Source organism: Salmo salar, chromosome ssa06 (genome assembly GCF_905237065.1).
Source record: "Salmo salar chromosome ssa06, Ssal_v3.1, whole genome shotgun sequence".
Lineage (NCBI taxonomy): Eukaryota > Metazoa > Chordata > Actinopteri > Salmoniformes > Salmonidae > Salmo > Salmo salar.
The window spans coordinates 94,421,267-94,437,245 of record NC_059447.1 but is presented as its reverse complement, the minus strand read 5'-3'; the positions used below and the strand labels follow the sequence as shown (position 1 = coordinate 94,437,245).

The 15,979-nt window shown below is 43.9% G+C and overlaps 1 protein-coding gene across 1 annotated transcript in view; it reads left to right on the top strand.

Annotated features, from left to right (window-relative positions):
* The window catches only part of LOC106593329 (chloride intracellular channel protein 5), a 52,208-nt gene extending 36,578 nt beyond the window's left edge, over positions 1–15,630 (top strand). Inside the window, exons 3-6 of the mRNA XM_045721228.1 lie at positions 4,038–4,163; positions 5,485–5,591; positions 13,657–13,838; positions 14,770–15,630. Of these exons, the coding sequence (XP_045577184.1) occupies positions 4,038–4,163; positions 5,485–5,591; positions 13,657–13,838; positions 14,770–14,934 (580 nt within the window). The 3' untranslated portion in view covers positions 14,935–15,630. The remainder of the gene's footprint in view (positions 1–4,037; positions 4,164–5,484; positions 5,592–13,656; positions 13,839–14,769) is intronic.
* The last annotated feature ends 349 nt before the right edge of the window (positions 15,631–15,979 follow it).

Here is a 15,979-nt window from a genome sequence, read left to right as displayed (position 1 = left end):
GGGGTTAAGGGACAGGGGCTAAAGAGGTACGTCAGCGGTTAGGGATTAAGGGACAGGGGCTAAAGAGGTACGTCAGGGTTAGGGGTTAAGGGACAGGGGCTAAAGAGTTACGTCAGGGTTAGTGGTTAAGGGACAGGGTCTAAAGAGTTACGTCAGCGGTTAGGGATTAAGGGACAGGGGCTAAAGAGGTACGTCAGGGTTAGGGGTTAAGGGACAGGGGCTAAAGAGGTACGTCAGGGTTAGGGGTTAAGGGACAGGGGCTAAAGAGGTACATCAGGGTTAGGGGTTAAGGGACAGGGGCTAAAGAGGTACGTCAGGGTTAGGGGTTAAGGGACAGGGGCTAAAGAGGTACGTCAGCGGTTAGTGGTTAAGGGACAGGGGCTAAAGAGGTACACTGCTTTAGGTCTGTGTCCTAAGTAGGCACCGCCACAGAGGAAAGGCACAGTGTCACCTTGGAAACACTGCCAGGTGTCTGATCCACTGAGGAAAGGGACAGTGTCACCTTGGAAACACTGCCAGGTGTCTGATCCACTGAGGAAAGGGACAGTGTCACCTTGGTAACACTCCCAGGTGTCTGATCCACTGAGGAAAGGGACAGTGTAACCTTGGTAACACTCCCAGGTGTCTGATCCACTGAGGAAAGGGACAGTGTTACCTTGGAAACACTGCCAGGTGTCTGATCCACTGAGGAAAGGGACAGTGTCACCTTGGTAACACTCCCAGGTGTCTGATCCACTGAGGAAAGGGACAGTGTTACCTTGGAAACACTGCCAGGTGTCTGATCCACTGAGGAAAGGGACAGTGTTACCTTGGAAACACTGCCAGGTGTCTGATCCACTGAGGAAAGGGAAAGACATGACAACCAGCTGATTCAGTAGTAGAGGTCATGCTACATCAGCTCAGATTTATGTCACAAGTTGGGATTTTCAATCAAACTTCCATTTAGACACTTATCTCTCTGCTTTAATAAGAAGTAACCCCGTCTCTCTCTGCTTTAATAAGAAGTAACCCTGGTCTCTCTCTCTGCTTTAATAGGAAGTAACCCTGGTCTCTCTCTCTGCTTTAATAGGAAGTAACCCTGGTCTCTCTCTGCTTTAATAGGAAGTAACCCTGGTCTCTCTCTGCTTTAATAGGAAGTAACCCTGATCTCTCTCTGCTTTAATAGGAAGTAACCCTGGTCTCTCTCTCTGCTTTAATAGGAAGTAACCCTGGTCTCTCTCTCTGCTTTAATAGGAAGTAACCCTGTCTCTCTCTGCTTTAATAGGAAGTAACCCTGGTCTCTCTCTCTGCTTTAATAGGAAGTAACCCTGGTCTCTCTCTGCTTTAATAGGAAGTAACCCTGGTCTCTCTCTGCTTTAATAGGAAGTAACCCTGGTCTCTCTCTCTGCTTTAATAGGAAGTAACCCTGTCTCTCTCTGCTTTAATAGGAAGTAACCCTGGTCTCTCTCTGCTTTAATAGGAAGTAACCCTGGTCTCTCTCTCTGCTTTAATAGGAAGTAACCCTGGTCTCTCTCTGCTTTAATAGGAAGTAACCCTGGTCTCTCTCTCTGCTTTAATAGGAAGTAACCCTGGTCTCTCTCTGCTTTAATATGAAGTAACCCTGTCTCTCTCTCTGCTTTAATAGGAAGTAACCCTGGTCTCTCTCTCTGCTTTAATAGGAAGTAACCCTGGTCTCTCTCTCTGCTTTAATAGGAAGTAACCCTGGTCTCTCTCTGCTTTAATAGGAAGTAACCCTGGTCTCTCTCTCTGCTTTAATAGGAAGTAACCCTGGTCTCTCTCTGCTTTAATAGGAAGTAACTCTGTCTCTCGCTGCTTTAATAGGAAGTAACCATGTCTCTCTCTGCTTTAATAGGAAGTAACTCTGTCTCTCGCTGCTTTAATAGGAAGTAACCATGTCTCTCTCTCTGCTTTAATAGGAAGTAACCCTGGTCTCTCTCTCTGCTTTAATAGGAAGTAACCCTGGTCTCTCTCTCTGCTTTAATAGGAAGTAACCCTGGTCTCTCTCTGCTTTAATAGGAAGTAACCATGTCTCTCTCTGCTTTAATAGGAAGTAACCCTGGTCTCTCTCTGCTTTAATAGGAAGTAACCCTGGTCTCTCTCTCTGCTTTAATAGGAAGTAACCCTGGTCTCTCTCTCTGCTTTAATAGGAAGTAACCCTGGTCTCTCTCTCTGCTTTAATAGGAAGTAACCCTGGTCTCTCTCTCTGCTTTAATAGGAAGTAACCCTGCTCTCTCTCTGCTTTAATAGGAAGTAACCCTGGTCTCTCTGCTTTAATAGGAAGTAACCCTGCTCTCTCTCTGCTTTAATAGGAAGTAACCCTGGTCTCTCTCTGCTTTAATAGGAAGTAACCCTGTCTCTCTCTCTGCTTTAATAGGAAGAGACCCTGGTCTCTCTCTGCTTTAATAGGAAGTAACCCTGGTCTCTCTCTCTGCTTTAATAGGAAGTAACCCTGGTCTCTCTCTCTGCTTTAATAGGAAGTAACCCTGGTCTCTCTCTGCTTTAATAGGAAGTAACCCTGTCTCTCTCTGCTTTAATAGGAAGTAACCCTGGTCTCTCTCTCTGCTTTAATAGGAAGTAACCCTGGTCTCTCTCTCTGCTTTAATAGGAAGTAACCCTGGTCTCTCTCTCTGCTTTAATAGGAAGTAACCCTGGTCTCTCTCTCTGCTTTAATAGGAAGTAACCCTGGTCTCTCTCTGCTTTAATAGGAAGTAACCCTGTCTCTCTCTGCTTTAATAGGAAGTAACCCTGGTCTCTCGCTGCTTTAATAGGAAGTAACCCTGTCTCTCTCTGCTTTAATAGGAAGTAACCCTGGTCTCTCTCTCTGCTTTAATAGGAAGTAACCCTGTCTCTCGCTGCTTTAATAGGAAGTAACCCTGTCTCTCTCTGCTTTAATAGGAAGTAACCCTGGTCTCTCTCTCTGCTTTAATAGGAAGTAACCCTGTCTCTCTCTGCTTTAATAGGAAGTAACCCTGGTCTCTCTCTCTGCTTTAATAGGAAGTAACCCTGGTCTCTCTCTCTGCTTTAATAGGAAGTAACCCTGGTCTCTCTCTGCTTTAATAGGAAGTAACCCTGGTCTCTCTCTCTGCTTTAATAGGAAGTAACCCTGGTCTCTCTCTGCTTTAATAGGAAGTAACTCTGTCTCTCTCTGCTTTAATAGGAAGTAACCCTGGTCTCTCTCTCTGCTTTAATAGGAAGTAACCCTGGTCTCTCTCTGCTTTAATAGGAAGTAACCCTGGTCTCTCTCTGCTTTAATAGGAAGTAACCCTGGTCTCTCTCTCTGCTTTAATAGGAAGTAACCCTGGTCTCTCTCTCTGCTTTAATAGGAAGTAACCCTGGTCTCTCTCTGCTTTAATAGGAAGTAACCCTGGTCTCTCTCTCTGCTTTAATAGGAAGTAACCCTGTCTCTCTGCTTTAATAGGAAGTAACCCTGGTCTCTCTCTGCTTTAATAGGAAGTAACCCTGTCTCTCTCTCTGCTTTAATAGGAAGTAACCCTGTCTCTCTCTCTGCTTTAATAGGAAGTAACCCTGGTCTCTCTGCTTTAATAGGAAGTAACCCTGGTCTCTCTCTCTGCTTTAATAGGAAGTAACCCTGGTCTCTCTGCTTTAATAGAAAGTAACCCTGTCTCTCTCTGCTTTAATAGGAAGTAACCCTGGTCTCTCTCTGCTTTAATAGGAAGTAACCCTGGTCTCTCTCTCTGCTTTAATAGGAAGTGACCCTGGTCTCTCTCTGCTTTAATAGGAAGTAACCCTGGTCTCTCTCTCTGCTTTAATAGGAAGTAACCCTGGTCTCTCTCTCTGCTTTAATAGGAAGTAACCCTGGTCTCTCTCTCTGCTTTAATAGGAAGTAACCCTGGTCTCTCTCTCTGCTTTAATAGGAAGTAACCCTGATCTCTCTCTGCTTTAATAGGAAGTAACCCTGGCCTCTCTCTCTGCTTTAATAGGAAGTAACCCTGGCATCTCTCTCTGCTTTAATAGGCACTAACCCTGTCCCTCTCTGCTCCAATTAGAAGTAACTCTATCTCTCTGTTGTCCAATAGGAAGCCAGCTGACCTCCATAACCTAGCCCCAGGGACCCATCCTCCTTTCCTGACATTTAACGGAGAGGTGAAGACGGACATCAACAAGATTGAAGAGTTCCTGGAGGATGTACTGGCTCCGCCCAAGTAAGGCTACGGTATCGCGCTGTATTAATACAACACCACAACGTCACATGTCTTCCTAGGAGTACGTCCTCTCTCCCCCTTCTCTCTCCCCCTTCTCTCTCTCCCCTTCTCTCTCCCCCTTCTCTCTCTCCCCTTCTCTCTCTCCCCCTTCTCTCTCCCCCTTCTCTCTCTCCCCCTTCTCTCTCCCCCTTCTCTCTCTCCCCCTTCTCTCTCCCCCTTCTCTCTCCCCTTCTCTCTCTCTCCCCTTCTCTCTCCCCTTCTCTCTCCCCTTCTCTCTCTCCCCTTCTCTCTCCCCTTCTCTCTCTCTCCCCTTCTCTCTCCCCTTCTCTCTCTCCCCCTTCTCTCTCTCCCCTTCTCTCTCCCCTTCTCTCTCCCCTTCTCTCTCTCCCCTTCTCTCTCTCCCTCTTCTCTCTCTCCCCTTCTCTCTCTCCCCCTTCTCTCTCCCCTTCTCTCTCCCCTTCTCTCTCTCTCCCCTTCTCTCTCCCCTTCTCTCTCCCCTTCTCTCTCTCCCCTTCTCTCTCTCCCCTTCTCTCTCTCCCCTTCTCTCTCCCCTTCTCTCTCTCTCCCCTTCTCTCTCTCCCCTTCTCTCTCCCCTTCTCTCTCCCCTTCTCTCTCCCCTTCTCTCTCCCCTTCTCTCTCTCCCCTTCTCTCTCTCCCCTTCTCTCTCCCCTCTTCTCTCTCTCCCCTTCTCTCTCTCCCCCCTATGTCACCTTGTACACAGGCAGCTAGCTCTCCGACCACAATGTGTATCTACACTGAACTCCTCTGTACCGTTCGGCTTCATACGCACCACCCAATGTAGCGTCAGTACGAGTCCTGATCCAGCCCGCTACATTATATATATATATATCTGTTGAATACAGCTCAATAGATGATACTGTGATCTAGGTGTTTTCCACTGTCTCTGTGTCTGACTGTATCTCAGTGTTCCTGTGTCTGACTGTATCTCAGTGTTCCTGTATCTGACTGTATCTCTGTATCTGACTGTATCTCTGTGTCTGGTTGTATCTGACTGTATCTCAGTATTCCTGTATCTGACTGTATCTCTGTATCTGACTGTATCTCAGTGTCTGGTCCTGTATCTGACTGTATCTCAGTATTCCTGTATCTGACTGTATCTCAGTGTTCCTGTATCTGACTGTATCTCTGTGTTCCTGTATCTGACTGTATCTCAGTGTTCCTGTATCTGACTGTATCTCAGTGTTCCTGTATCTGACTGTATCTCAGTATTCCTGTATCTGACTGTATCTCAGTATTCCTGTATCTGACTGTATCTCAGTGTTCCTGTATCTGACTGTATCTCTGTGTCTTCCTCTTGCAGGTACCCTAAGTTGGCAGCCAAGCAGAGAGAGTCTAACACAGCTGGAAACAACATCTTTGCCAAGTTCTCAGCGTACATCAAGAACACCAAGCCTGAAGCTAATGGAGGTAGGACACATAGCCTAACCCCTACCTTTAACCCTAACCCTAACCCCTAGAACATGTCTTGTGGGGTATGCATGGGTGTCTGAGCTGTGTGCTAGTAGTTTAAACAGACAGCTCGATGCATTAAACATGTCAACACCTCTCATAAATACAAGTAGTGATGAAGTCAATCTCTCCTCCACTTTGAGCCAGGAGAGATTGACATGCATATTATTAATATTAGCTCTCTGTGTACATCCAAGGGCCAGCTGTGCTGCTCTGTTCTGAGACAATTGCAATTTTCCTAAGTCCTTTTTTTATGGCACCTGACCACACGACTGAACAGTAGTCAAGGTGCGACAAAACTAGGGCCTGTAGGACCTGCCTTGTTGATAGTGTTGTTAAGAAGGTAGAAACTAGGGCCTGTAGGACCTGCCTTGTTGATAGTGTTGTTAAGAAGGTAGAAACTAGGGCCTGTAGGACCTGCCTTGTTGATAGTGTTGTTAAGAAGGTAGAAACTAGGGCCTGTAGGACCTGCCTTGTTGATAGTGTTGTTAAGAAGGTAGAAACTAGGGCCTGTAGGACCTGCCTTGTTGATAGTGCTGTTAAGAAGGTAGAAACTAGGGCCTGTAGGACCTGCCTTGTTGATAGTGATGTTAAGAAGGTAGAAACTAGGGCCTGTAGGACCTGCCTTGTTGATAGTGTTGTTAAGAAGGTAGAAACTAGGGCCTGTAGGACCTGCCTTGTTGATAGTGTTGTTAAGAAGGTAGAAACTAGGGCCTGTAGGACCTGCCTTGTTGATAGTGTTGTTAAGAAGGTAGAAACTAGGGCCTGTAGGACCTGCCTTGTTGATAGTGTTGTTAAGAAGGTAGAAACTAGGGCCTGTAGGACCTGCCTTGTTGACAGTGTTGTTAAGAAGGCAGAGCATCGCTTTATTATGGACAGACTTCTCCCCATCTTAGCTACTACTACATCAATATGTTTTGACCATAACAGTTTACAATCCAGTGTTACTCCAAGCAGTTTAGTCATCTCAACTTGCTCAAGTTCCACATTATTTATTACAAGATTTAGTTGAGGTTTAGGGTTTAGTGAGTGTTTTGTTCCAAATTCAATGCTTTTAGTTTTGGAAATATTTAGGACTAACTTATTCCTTGCCACCCACTCTGAAACTAACTGCAGCTCTTTATTAAGTGTTGCAGTCATTTCAGTCTCTGTAGTAGCTGACGTGTATAGTGTTGAGTCATCCGCATTCATAGACACTCTGGCTTTACTCAAAGCCAGTGGCATGTCGATAGTAAAGATTGAAAAAAGCAAGGGGCCTAAACAGCTGCCCTGGTGAATCCCTGATTCTACCTGGATTATGTTTTAGAGGTTTCCATTAAAGAACACCCTCTGTGTTCTGTTAGACAAGTAACTCTCTATCCACATTATAGCAGGGGGTGTAAAGCCATAACACATACGTTTTTCCAGCAGCAGACTATGATCAATAATGTCAAAAGCTGCACTGAAGTCTAACAAAACAGCTCCCACAATCAATTTATCATCAATTTCTCTCAGCCAATCATCAGTCATTTATGTAATTTCTGTGCTTGTTGAGTGTCCTTCCCTATAAGCGTGCTGAAATTCTGTAGGTCTGCGTAGTTCTGTCTTTGAGCTGTTCTTGTCTATTAAGGTTCTGTATTATGTTTCATGTTCTGTGTGGATCCCCAGGAAGAGTAGCTGCTGCTTTTGCAACAGCTTATTGGTATCCTGATAAAATACCAAATACAATACCACTGATCACCCCTTTTTGGATCATCCTGCTCCAGGGAGCAAAGCACACCACAAGTTGAGCCCTGAGCCACGTGACTCAAAGAGCCCCACTTCCTCTGTGAGGCGGAAACACCCCCCCCCCAAAAAAAATCGAAACAATTCCACTTCTCGAAATGCCGCCATCTACTGGACTGGAGTGTGTAGTCACAATCACAGCTTCCAGACTAAATTAATAAAGAAACAAACACTAAGAATAACTAAACCCCTAATCCTGTACTACTAAGAACATTAGAAAGAGCCTTACTGACTTTTAACAAACCTTCACCCATCCCCCAAAATCTCTTCCAACCCTCCCCCCCCATCCCCGTCCAACCTCAATAACCCTACACATCTATCTTTCCCGCTCTTCCACATACAAGTACTTACAACAATACATCAACACATGTGTCATCAACCACTCTGTACACAAACCATTCACATGCTTGCCAACCAGATGTAATGATGAGTTCAATGTCCTAGGCACAATCTGAGCAAACACCACCTCTTCCTTCCTAATCTGAGCAAACACCACCTCTTCCTTCCTAATCTGAGCAAACACCACCTCTTCCTTCCTAATCTGAGCAAACACCACCTCATCCTTCCTAATCTGAGCAAACACCACCTCTTCCTTCCTAATCTGAGCAAACACCACCTCTTCCTTCCTAATCTGAGCAAACACCACCTCTTCCTTCCTAATCTGAGCAAACACCACCTCTTCCTTCCTAATCTGAGCAAACACCACCTCTTCCTTCCTAATCTGAGCAAACACCACCTCTTCCTTCCTAATCTGAGCAAACACCACCTCTTCCTTCCTAATCTGAGCAAACACCACCTCTTCCTTCCTAATCTGAGCAAACACCACCTCTTCCTTCCTAATCTGAGCAAACACCACCTCTTCCTTCCTAATCTGAGCAAACACCACCTCTTCCTTCCTAATCTGAGCAAACACCACCTCTTCCTTCCTAATCTGAGCAAACACCACCTCTTCCTTCCTAATCGGACCTTTTAAATCTTTCTTTTGGGGGCATATAAATGCCGGCCCTTGGGATTGCTGTCCCACCTCTTCTGTCCCACTTCAATCACAATGGTTATAATGCTGTCCCACCTCTATCACAATGGTTATAATGCTGTCCCACCTCTTCTGTCCCACTTCTATCACAATGGTTATAATGCTGTCCATCTTCTATAACAATGGTTATAATGCTGTCCCACTTCAATCACAATGGTTATAATGCTGTCCCACCTTCTATAACAATGGTTATAATGCTGTCCCACCTCAATCACAATGGTTATAATGCTGTCCCACCTCTATCAGATGCTGTCCCACTTCAATCACAATGGTTATAATGCTGTCCCACTTCTATCACAATGGTTATAATGCTGTCCCACCTCTATCACAATGGTTATAATGCTGTCCCACTTCTATCACAATGGTTATAATGCTGTCCCACTTCAATCACAATGGTTATAATGCTGTCCCACCTCTATCACAATGGTTATAATGCTGTCCCACTTCAATCACAATGGTTATAATGCTGTCCCACCTCTTCTGCTACACTTCTATCACAATGGTTATAATGCTGTCCCACTTCTATCACAATGGTTATAATGCTGTCCCACTTCTATAACAATGGTTATAATGCTGTCCCACTTCTGCACTTATCACAATGGTTATAATGCTGTCCCACCTCTATCACAATGGTTATAATGCTGTCCCACTTCTATCACAATGGTTATAATGCTGTCCCACCTCTATCACAATGGTTATAATGCTGTCCCACTTCTGTCCCACTTCTATCACAATGGTTATAATGCTGTCCCACCTCAATCACAATGGTTATAATGCTGTCCCACCTCTTCTGTCCCACTCTATCACAATGGTTATAATGCTGTCCCACCTCTATCACAATGGTTATAATGCTGTCCCACTTCTATAACAATGGTTATAATGCTGTCCCACCTCTATCACAATGGTTATAATGCTGTCCCACTTCTATCACAATGGTTATAATGCTGTCCATCTTCTATAACAATGGTTATAATGCTGTCCCACCTCTATCACAATGGTTATAATGCTGTCCCACCTCTCTGTCCCACTTCTATAACAATGGTTATAATGCTGTCCCACCTCTATCACAATGGTTATAATGCTGTCCCACCTCTATCACAATGGTTATAATGCTGTCCCACCTCTATCACAATGGTTATAATGCTGTCCCACCTCTATCACAATGGTTATAATGCTGTCCCACTTCTATCACAATGGTTATAATGCTGTCCCACCTCTATCACAATGGTTATAATGCTGTCCCACCTCTATCACAATGGTTATAATGCTGTCCCACTTCTATCACAATGGTTATAATGCTGTCCCACCTCTATCACAATGGTTATAATGCTGTCCCACCTCTATCACAATGGTTATAATGCTGTCCCACCTCAATCACAATGGTTATAATGCTGTCCCACCTCTATCACAATGGTTATAATGCTGTCCCACCTTACTTCTATCACAATGGTTATAATGCTGTCCCACCTCTATCACAATGGTTATAATGCTGTCCCACTCCGCTTCTATCACAATGGTTATAATGCTGTCCCACCTCTATCACAATGGTTATAATGCTGTCCCACTTCTATAACAATGGTTATAATGCTGTCCCACCTCTATCACAATGGTTATAATGCTGTCCCACCTCTATCACAATGGTTATAATGCTGTCCCACTTCAATCACAATGGTTATAATGCTGTCCATCTTCTATAACAATGGTTATAATGCTGTCCCACCTCTATCACAATGGTTATAATGCTGTCCCACCTCTTCTGTCCCACTTCTATAACAATGGTTATAATGCTGTCCCACCTCTATCACAATGGTTATAATGCTGTCCCACCTCTATCACAATGGTTATAATGCTGTCCCACTTCTATCACAATGGTTATAATGCTGTCCCACCTCTATCACAATGGTTATAATGCTGTCCCACTTCTATCACAATGGTTATAATGCTGTCCCACCTCTATCACAATGGTTATAATGCTGTCCCACTTCTATCACAACGGTTATAATGCTGTCCCACCTCTATCACAATGGTTATAATGCTGTCCCACCTCTATCACAATGGTTATAATGCTGTCCCACCTCTTCTGTCCCACTTCTATCACAATGGTTATAATGCTGTCCCACCTCTTCTGCTACACTTCTATCACAATGGTTATAATGCTGTCCCACTTCTATTACAATGGTTATAATGCTGTCCCACCTCTTCTGTCCCACTTCTATCACAATGGTTATAATGCTGTCCCACCTCTATCACAATGGTTATAATGCTGTCCCACTTCTATCACAATGGTTATAATGCTGTCCCACCTCTATCACAATGGTTATAATGCTGTCCCACCTCTTCTGTCCCACTTCTATCACAATGGTTATAATGCTGTCCCACCTCTATCACAATGGTTATAATGCTGTCCCACCTCTTCTGTCCCACTTCTATCACAATGGTTATAATGCTGTCCCACCTCTATCACAATGGTTATAATGCTGTCCCACTTCTATAACAATGGTTATAATGCTGTCCCACCTCTATCACAATGGTTATAATGCTGTCCCACTTCTATCACAATGGTTATAATGCTGTCCCACCTCTATCACAATGGTTATAATGCTGTCCCACCTCTATCACAATGGTTATAATGCTGTCCCACCTCTTCTGTCCCACTTCTATAACAATGGTTATAATGCTGTCCCACTTCTATCACAATGGTTATAATGCTGTCCCACCTCTATCACAATGGTTATAATGCTGTCCCACCTCTATCACAATGGTTATAATGCTGTCCCACCTCTATCACAATGGTTATAATGCTGTCCCACTTCTATCACAATGGTTATAATGCTGTCCCACCTCTATCACAATGGTTATAATGCTGTCCCACCTCTATCACAATGGTTATAATGCTGTCCCACCTCTATCACAATGGTTATAATGCTGTCCCACCTCTATCACAATGGTTATAATGCTGTCCCACCTCTATCACAATGGTTATAATGCTGTCCCACCTCTATCACAATGGTTATAATGCTGTCCCACCTCTATAACAATGGTTATAATGCTGTCCCACTTCTATAACAATGGTTATAATGCTGTCCCACCTCAATCACAATGGTTATAATGCTGTCCCACTTCTATTACAATGGTTATAATGCTGTCCCACTTCTATCACAATGGTTATAATGCTGTCCATCTTCTATAACAATGGTTATAATGCTGTCCCACCACTTCTGTCCCACTTCTATAACAATGGTTATAATGCTGTCCCACCTCTATAACAATGGTTATAATGCTGTCCCACTTCTATAACAATGGTTATAATGCTGTCCCACTTCTATAACAATGGTTATAATGCTGTCCCACTTCTATAACAATGGTTATAATGCTGTCCCACTTCTATAACAATGGTTATAATGCTGTCCCACCTCTATAACAATGGTTATAATGCTGTCACACCTCTATAACAATGGTTATAATGCTGTCACACTTCTATCACAATGGTTATAATGCTGTCCCACCTTCTGTCCACACTCCCTGTAATACTGTCTGAACCATCTTGACTGTGAATCAGGGTTCCCCAAATGTATGCATATTTAAATCAATTTATAGTTCATAAACTAGTCATGTAAATGTAATACCTTTTTTACAGTTGGTCCCATGCCTGTTGCTTAGCTGTTAAAAGGAGCTGCCATTGACATCCATGTTGTTTTATGCCATTTCAAATAGTCCTAATGCACAGTAATGTTTGGTGGCAGGACTTGTGCTGTTATCAGACCTTCTGGGGGGTAAAACAAAAAATAAAATAAAAAATAAAATAAATTTAAAAAAGAAAAAAACAACAACAATGTTTTAAGTGAAAATCAGCTTTTGTCTGAAGCACTAACAAGGGTTTTCAGCATCAGTAGCTTGACAACTGCTAGAGAGTACTGTACCTGTAATGATCTACTGCTAGAGTACTGTACCTTTAATGATCTACTGCTAGAGTACTGTACCTTTAATGATCTACTGCTGGAGTACTGTACCTTTAATGATCTACTGCTAGAGTACTGTACCTTTAATGATCTACTGCTAGAGAGTACTGTACCTTTAATGATCTACTGCTAGAGTACTGTACCTTTAATGATCTACTGCTAGAGTACTGTACCTTTAATGATCTACTGCTAGAGTACTGTACCTTTAATGATCTACTGCTAGAGTACTGTACCTTTAATGATCTACTTCTAGAGAGTACTGTACCTTTATTGATCTACTGCTAGAGAGTACTGTACCTTTAATGATCTACTGCTAGAGTACTGTACCTTTAATGATCTACTGCCAGAGAGTACTGTACTTTTAATGATCTACTGCTAGAGTACTGTACCTTTAATGATCTACTGCTAGAGTACTGTACCTTTAATGATCTACTGCTAGAGTACTGTACCTTTATTGATCTACTGCTAGAGTGTACTGTACCTTTATTGATCTACTGCTAGAGTACTGTACCTTTAATGATCTACTGCTAGAGTACTGTACCTTTAATGATCTACTGCTAGAGTACTGTACCTTTAATGATCTACTGCTAGAGTACTGTACCTTTATTGATCTACTGCTAGAGAGTACTGTACCTTTAATGATCTACTGCTAGAGAGTACTGTACCTTTAATGATCTACTGCTAGAGTACTGTACCTTTATTGATCTACTGCTAGAGTACTGTACCTTTAATGATCTACTGCTAGAGTACTGTACCTTTAATGATCTACTGCTAGAGTACTGTACCTTTAATGATCTACTGCTAGAGTACTGTACCTTTAATGATCTACTGCTAGAGTACTGTACCTTTATTGATCTACTGCTAGAGTACTGTACCTTTAATGATCTACTGCTGGAGTACTGTACCTTTAATGATCTACTGCTAGAGTACTGTACCTTTATTGATCTACTGCTAGAGTACTGTACCTTTAATGATCTACTGCTGGAGTACTGTACCTTTAATGATCTACTGCTAGAGTACTGTACCTTTAATGATCTACTGCTAGAGTACTGTACCTTTAATGATCTACTGCTAGAGAGTACTGTACCTTTAATGATGTACTGCTAGAGTACTGTACCTTTAATGATCTACTGTACTGTCCTGTACTGCCACCTGGTGGATATGATAGAGCTGTGCTCCCTTTTCTGGGTTTGTCTTTCTATGACAAATTGACTAAAATCTCTCTCTACCTCCATCCTTTCTCTCTCCCCCACACCCTCCCTTCTAGTCCTGGAGAAGGGTTTGTTGAAGGCTCTGAGGAAGCTAGATGACTACCTGGCTAGTCCACTCCCAGAGGAGATCGATGCAGACAGCATGGAGGAGGAGAGGGAGTCCACCAGATGCTTCCTGGACGGGGACGACCTCACCCTGGCTGACTGCAACCTCCTGCCCAAACTGCATATAGTCAAGGTACACACACACACACACACACACACTCAGACACAGACACAGACTCACACACACACACACACACACACACACACACACACAGACACAGACTCACACACACACACACGCAAACACACACACGCGCACACACACACACACTCGCACGCAAACACACAGACACACAGACACAGACTCACACACACACACATGCACACACACGCGCACACACACACACACACACACACACACAGACACAGACACAGACTCACACACACACACACGCAAACACACACACGCGCACACACACACACACACTCGCACGCAAACACACAGACAGACACAGACTCACACACACACACACACACACACACACACACACACACACACACACACACACACACACACACACACACGACACACACACACACACACTCACACGCAAACACACAGACAGACACAGACTCACACACACACACACACACACACACACACACACACACACACACACACACGCAAACACACACACACGCAAACACACAGACAGACAGACTCACACACACACAGACTCACACACACACACAGACACACACACACACACACACACACACAGCAAACACACGCAAACACACACACACGCAAACACACAGACAGACACACGGACGCAGACGCACGGACGCACGCAGACGACACACGCACGGACGGACGGACAGACGAGACGGACAGACGGACGAGACGGACAGACAGACAGACAGACAGACAGACAGACAGACAGACAGACAGACAGACAGACAGACAGACAGACAGACAGACAGACAGACAGACAGACAGACAGACAGACAGACAGACAGACAGACAGACAGACAGACAGACAGACAGACAGACAGACAGACGGAGGATCCTATCCGCTGAGCGTGAGGTGTGTTCTCTCTCTCTCTCTGTGTTTTGTTACCAGGTGGTTGCTAAGAAATATCGTAACTATGAGATTCCGTCTGAGCTGAGCGGGGTGTGGCGCTACCTGAAGAACGCCTACACGCGGGACGAGTTCACCAACACCTGCGCTGCCGACAACGAGATAGAGATGGCTTACCTGGATGTGGCCAAGAGACTGGAGAAGTGACCTCTAGCCCCTGACCTCTAGCCCCTGACCCCTGACCTCTAACTTCCAGCCTCTGACCTCTAGCCTCTGACCTCTAGCCTCTGACCTCTAGCCCCTGACCTCTAGCCCCTGACCTCTAACCTCTAGCCCCTGACCTCTAGCCCTTGACCTCTAGCCCCTGACCTCTAGCCCCTGACCTCTAGCCCCTGTCCTCTAACCCCTGACCTGTAGCCCCTGACCTCTAGCCCCTGACCTCTAGCCCCTGACCTCTATCCTCTAACCCCTGACCTCTAGCCCCTGACCTCTATCCTCTAGCCCCTGACCTCTAGCCCCTGACCTCTAGCCCCTGACCTCTAGCCCCTGACCTCTAACCTACAAGCCTGATTTTTTAACCCCTTGACTCCTAATCCCAACCCATATCAGCAGTTACCATGAAGCCAGTCCACAGGGATATTTGTTAATAATTTCCCCTGCTGTAGTCTGACTACACCATCAACATCTGGCTACTGATTATACTAATATATTGATTGATTAATGTATTGATCTGTATTCGATAATACACTGTGTTGAAAGGTCCATTACAATCATGAGCTTCACTTGGATGATTTTCATATAGTTTTGCTGTAGTCTTTCTATTTGAGACAGACAGATGAGGAGTTGATTTGATCATTTGTTAATAAGTTTTAATGTATTTTAAAAACACTTTTGAACAAACAAGGAGAAACGTTGTTGTGTATTAAGAGGATACTACTATACTATACTATACTATACTATACTACTATACTATACTATACTATACTATACTATACTATACTATACTATACTATACTACTATACTATACTACTATACTATACTATACTGCCATACTACTATGCTATACTACACTACTATACTATACTACACTACTACACTATACTACTATACCATACTATACGATACTATACTATACTATACTATACTATACTATACTATACTATACTACTATACGATACCGCTATACTATACTATTATACTACACTACTATACTATACTATACTACTATACTACTATACTACAAAGCTATAC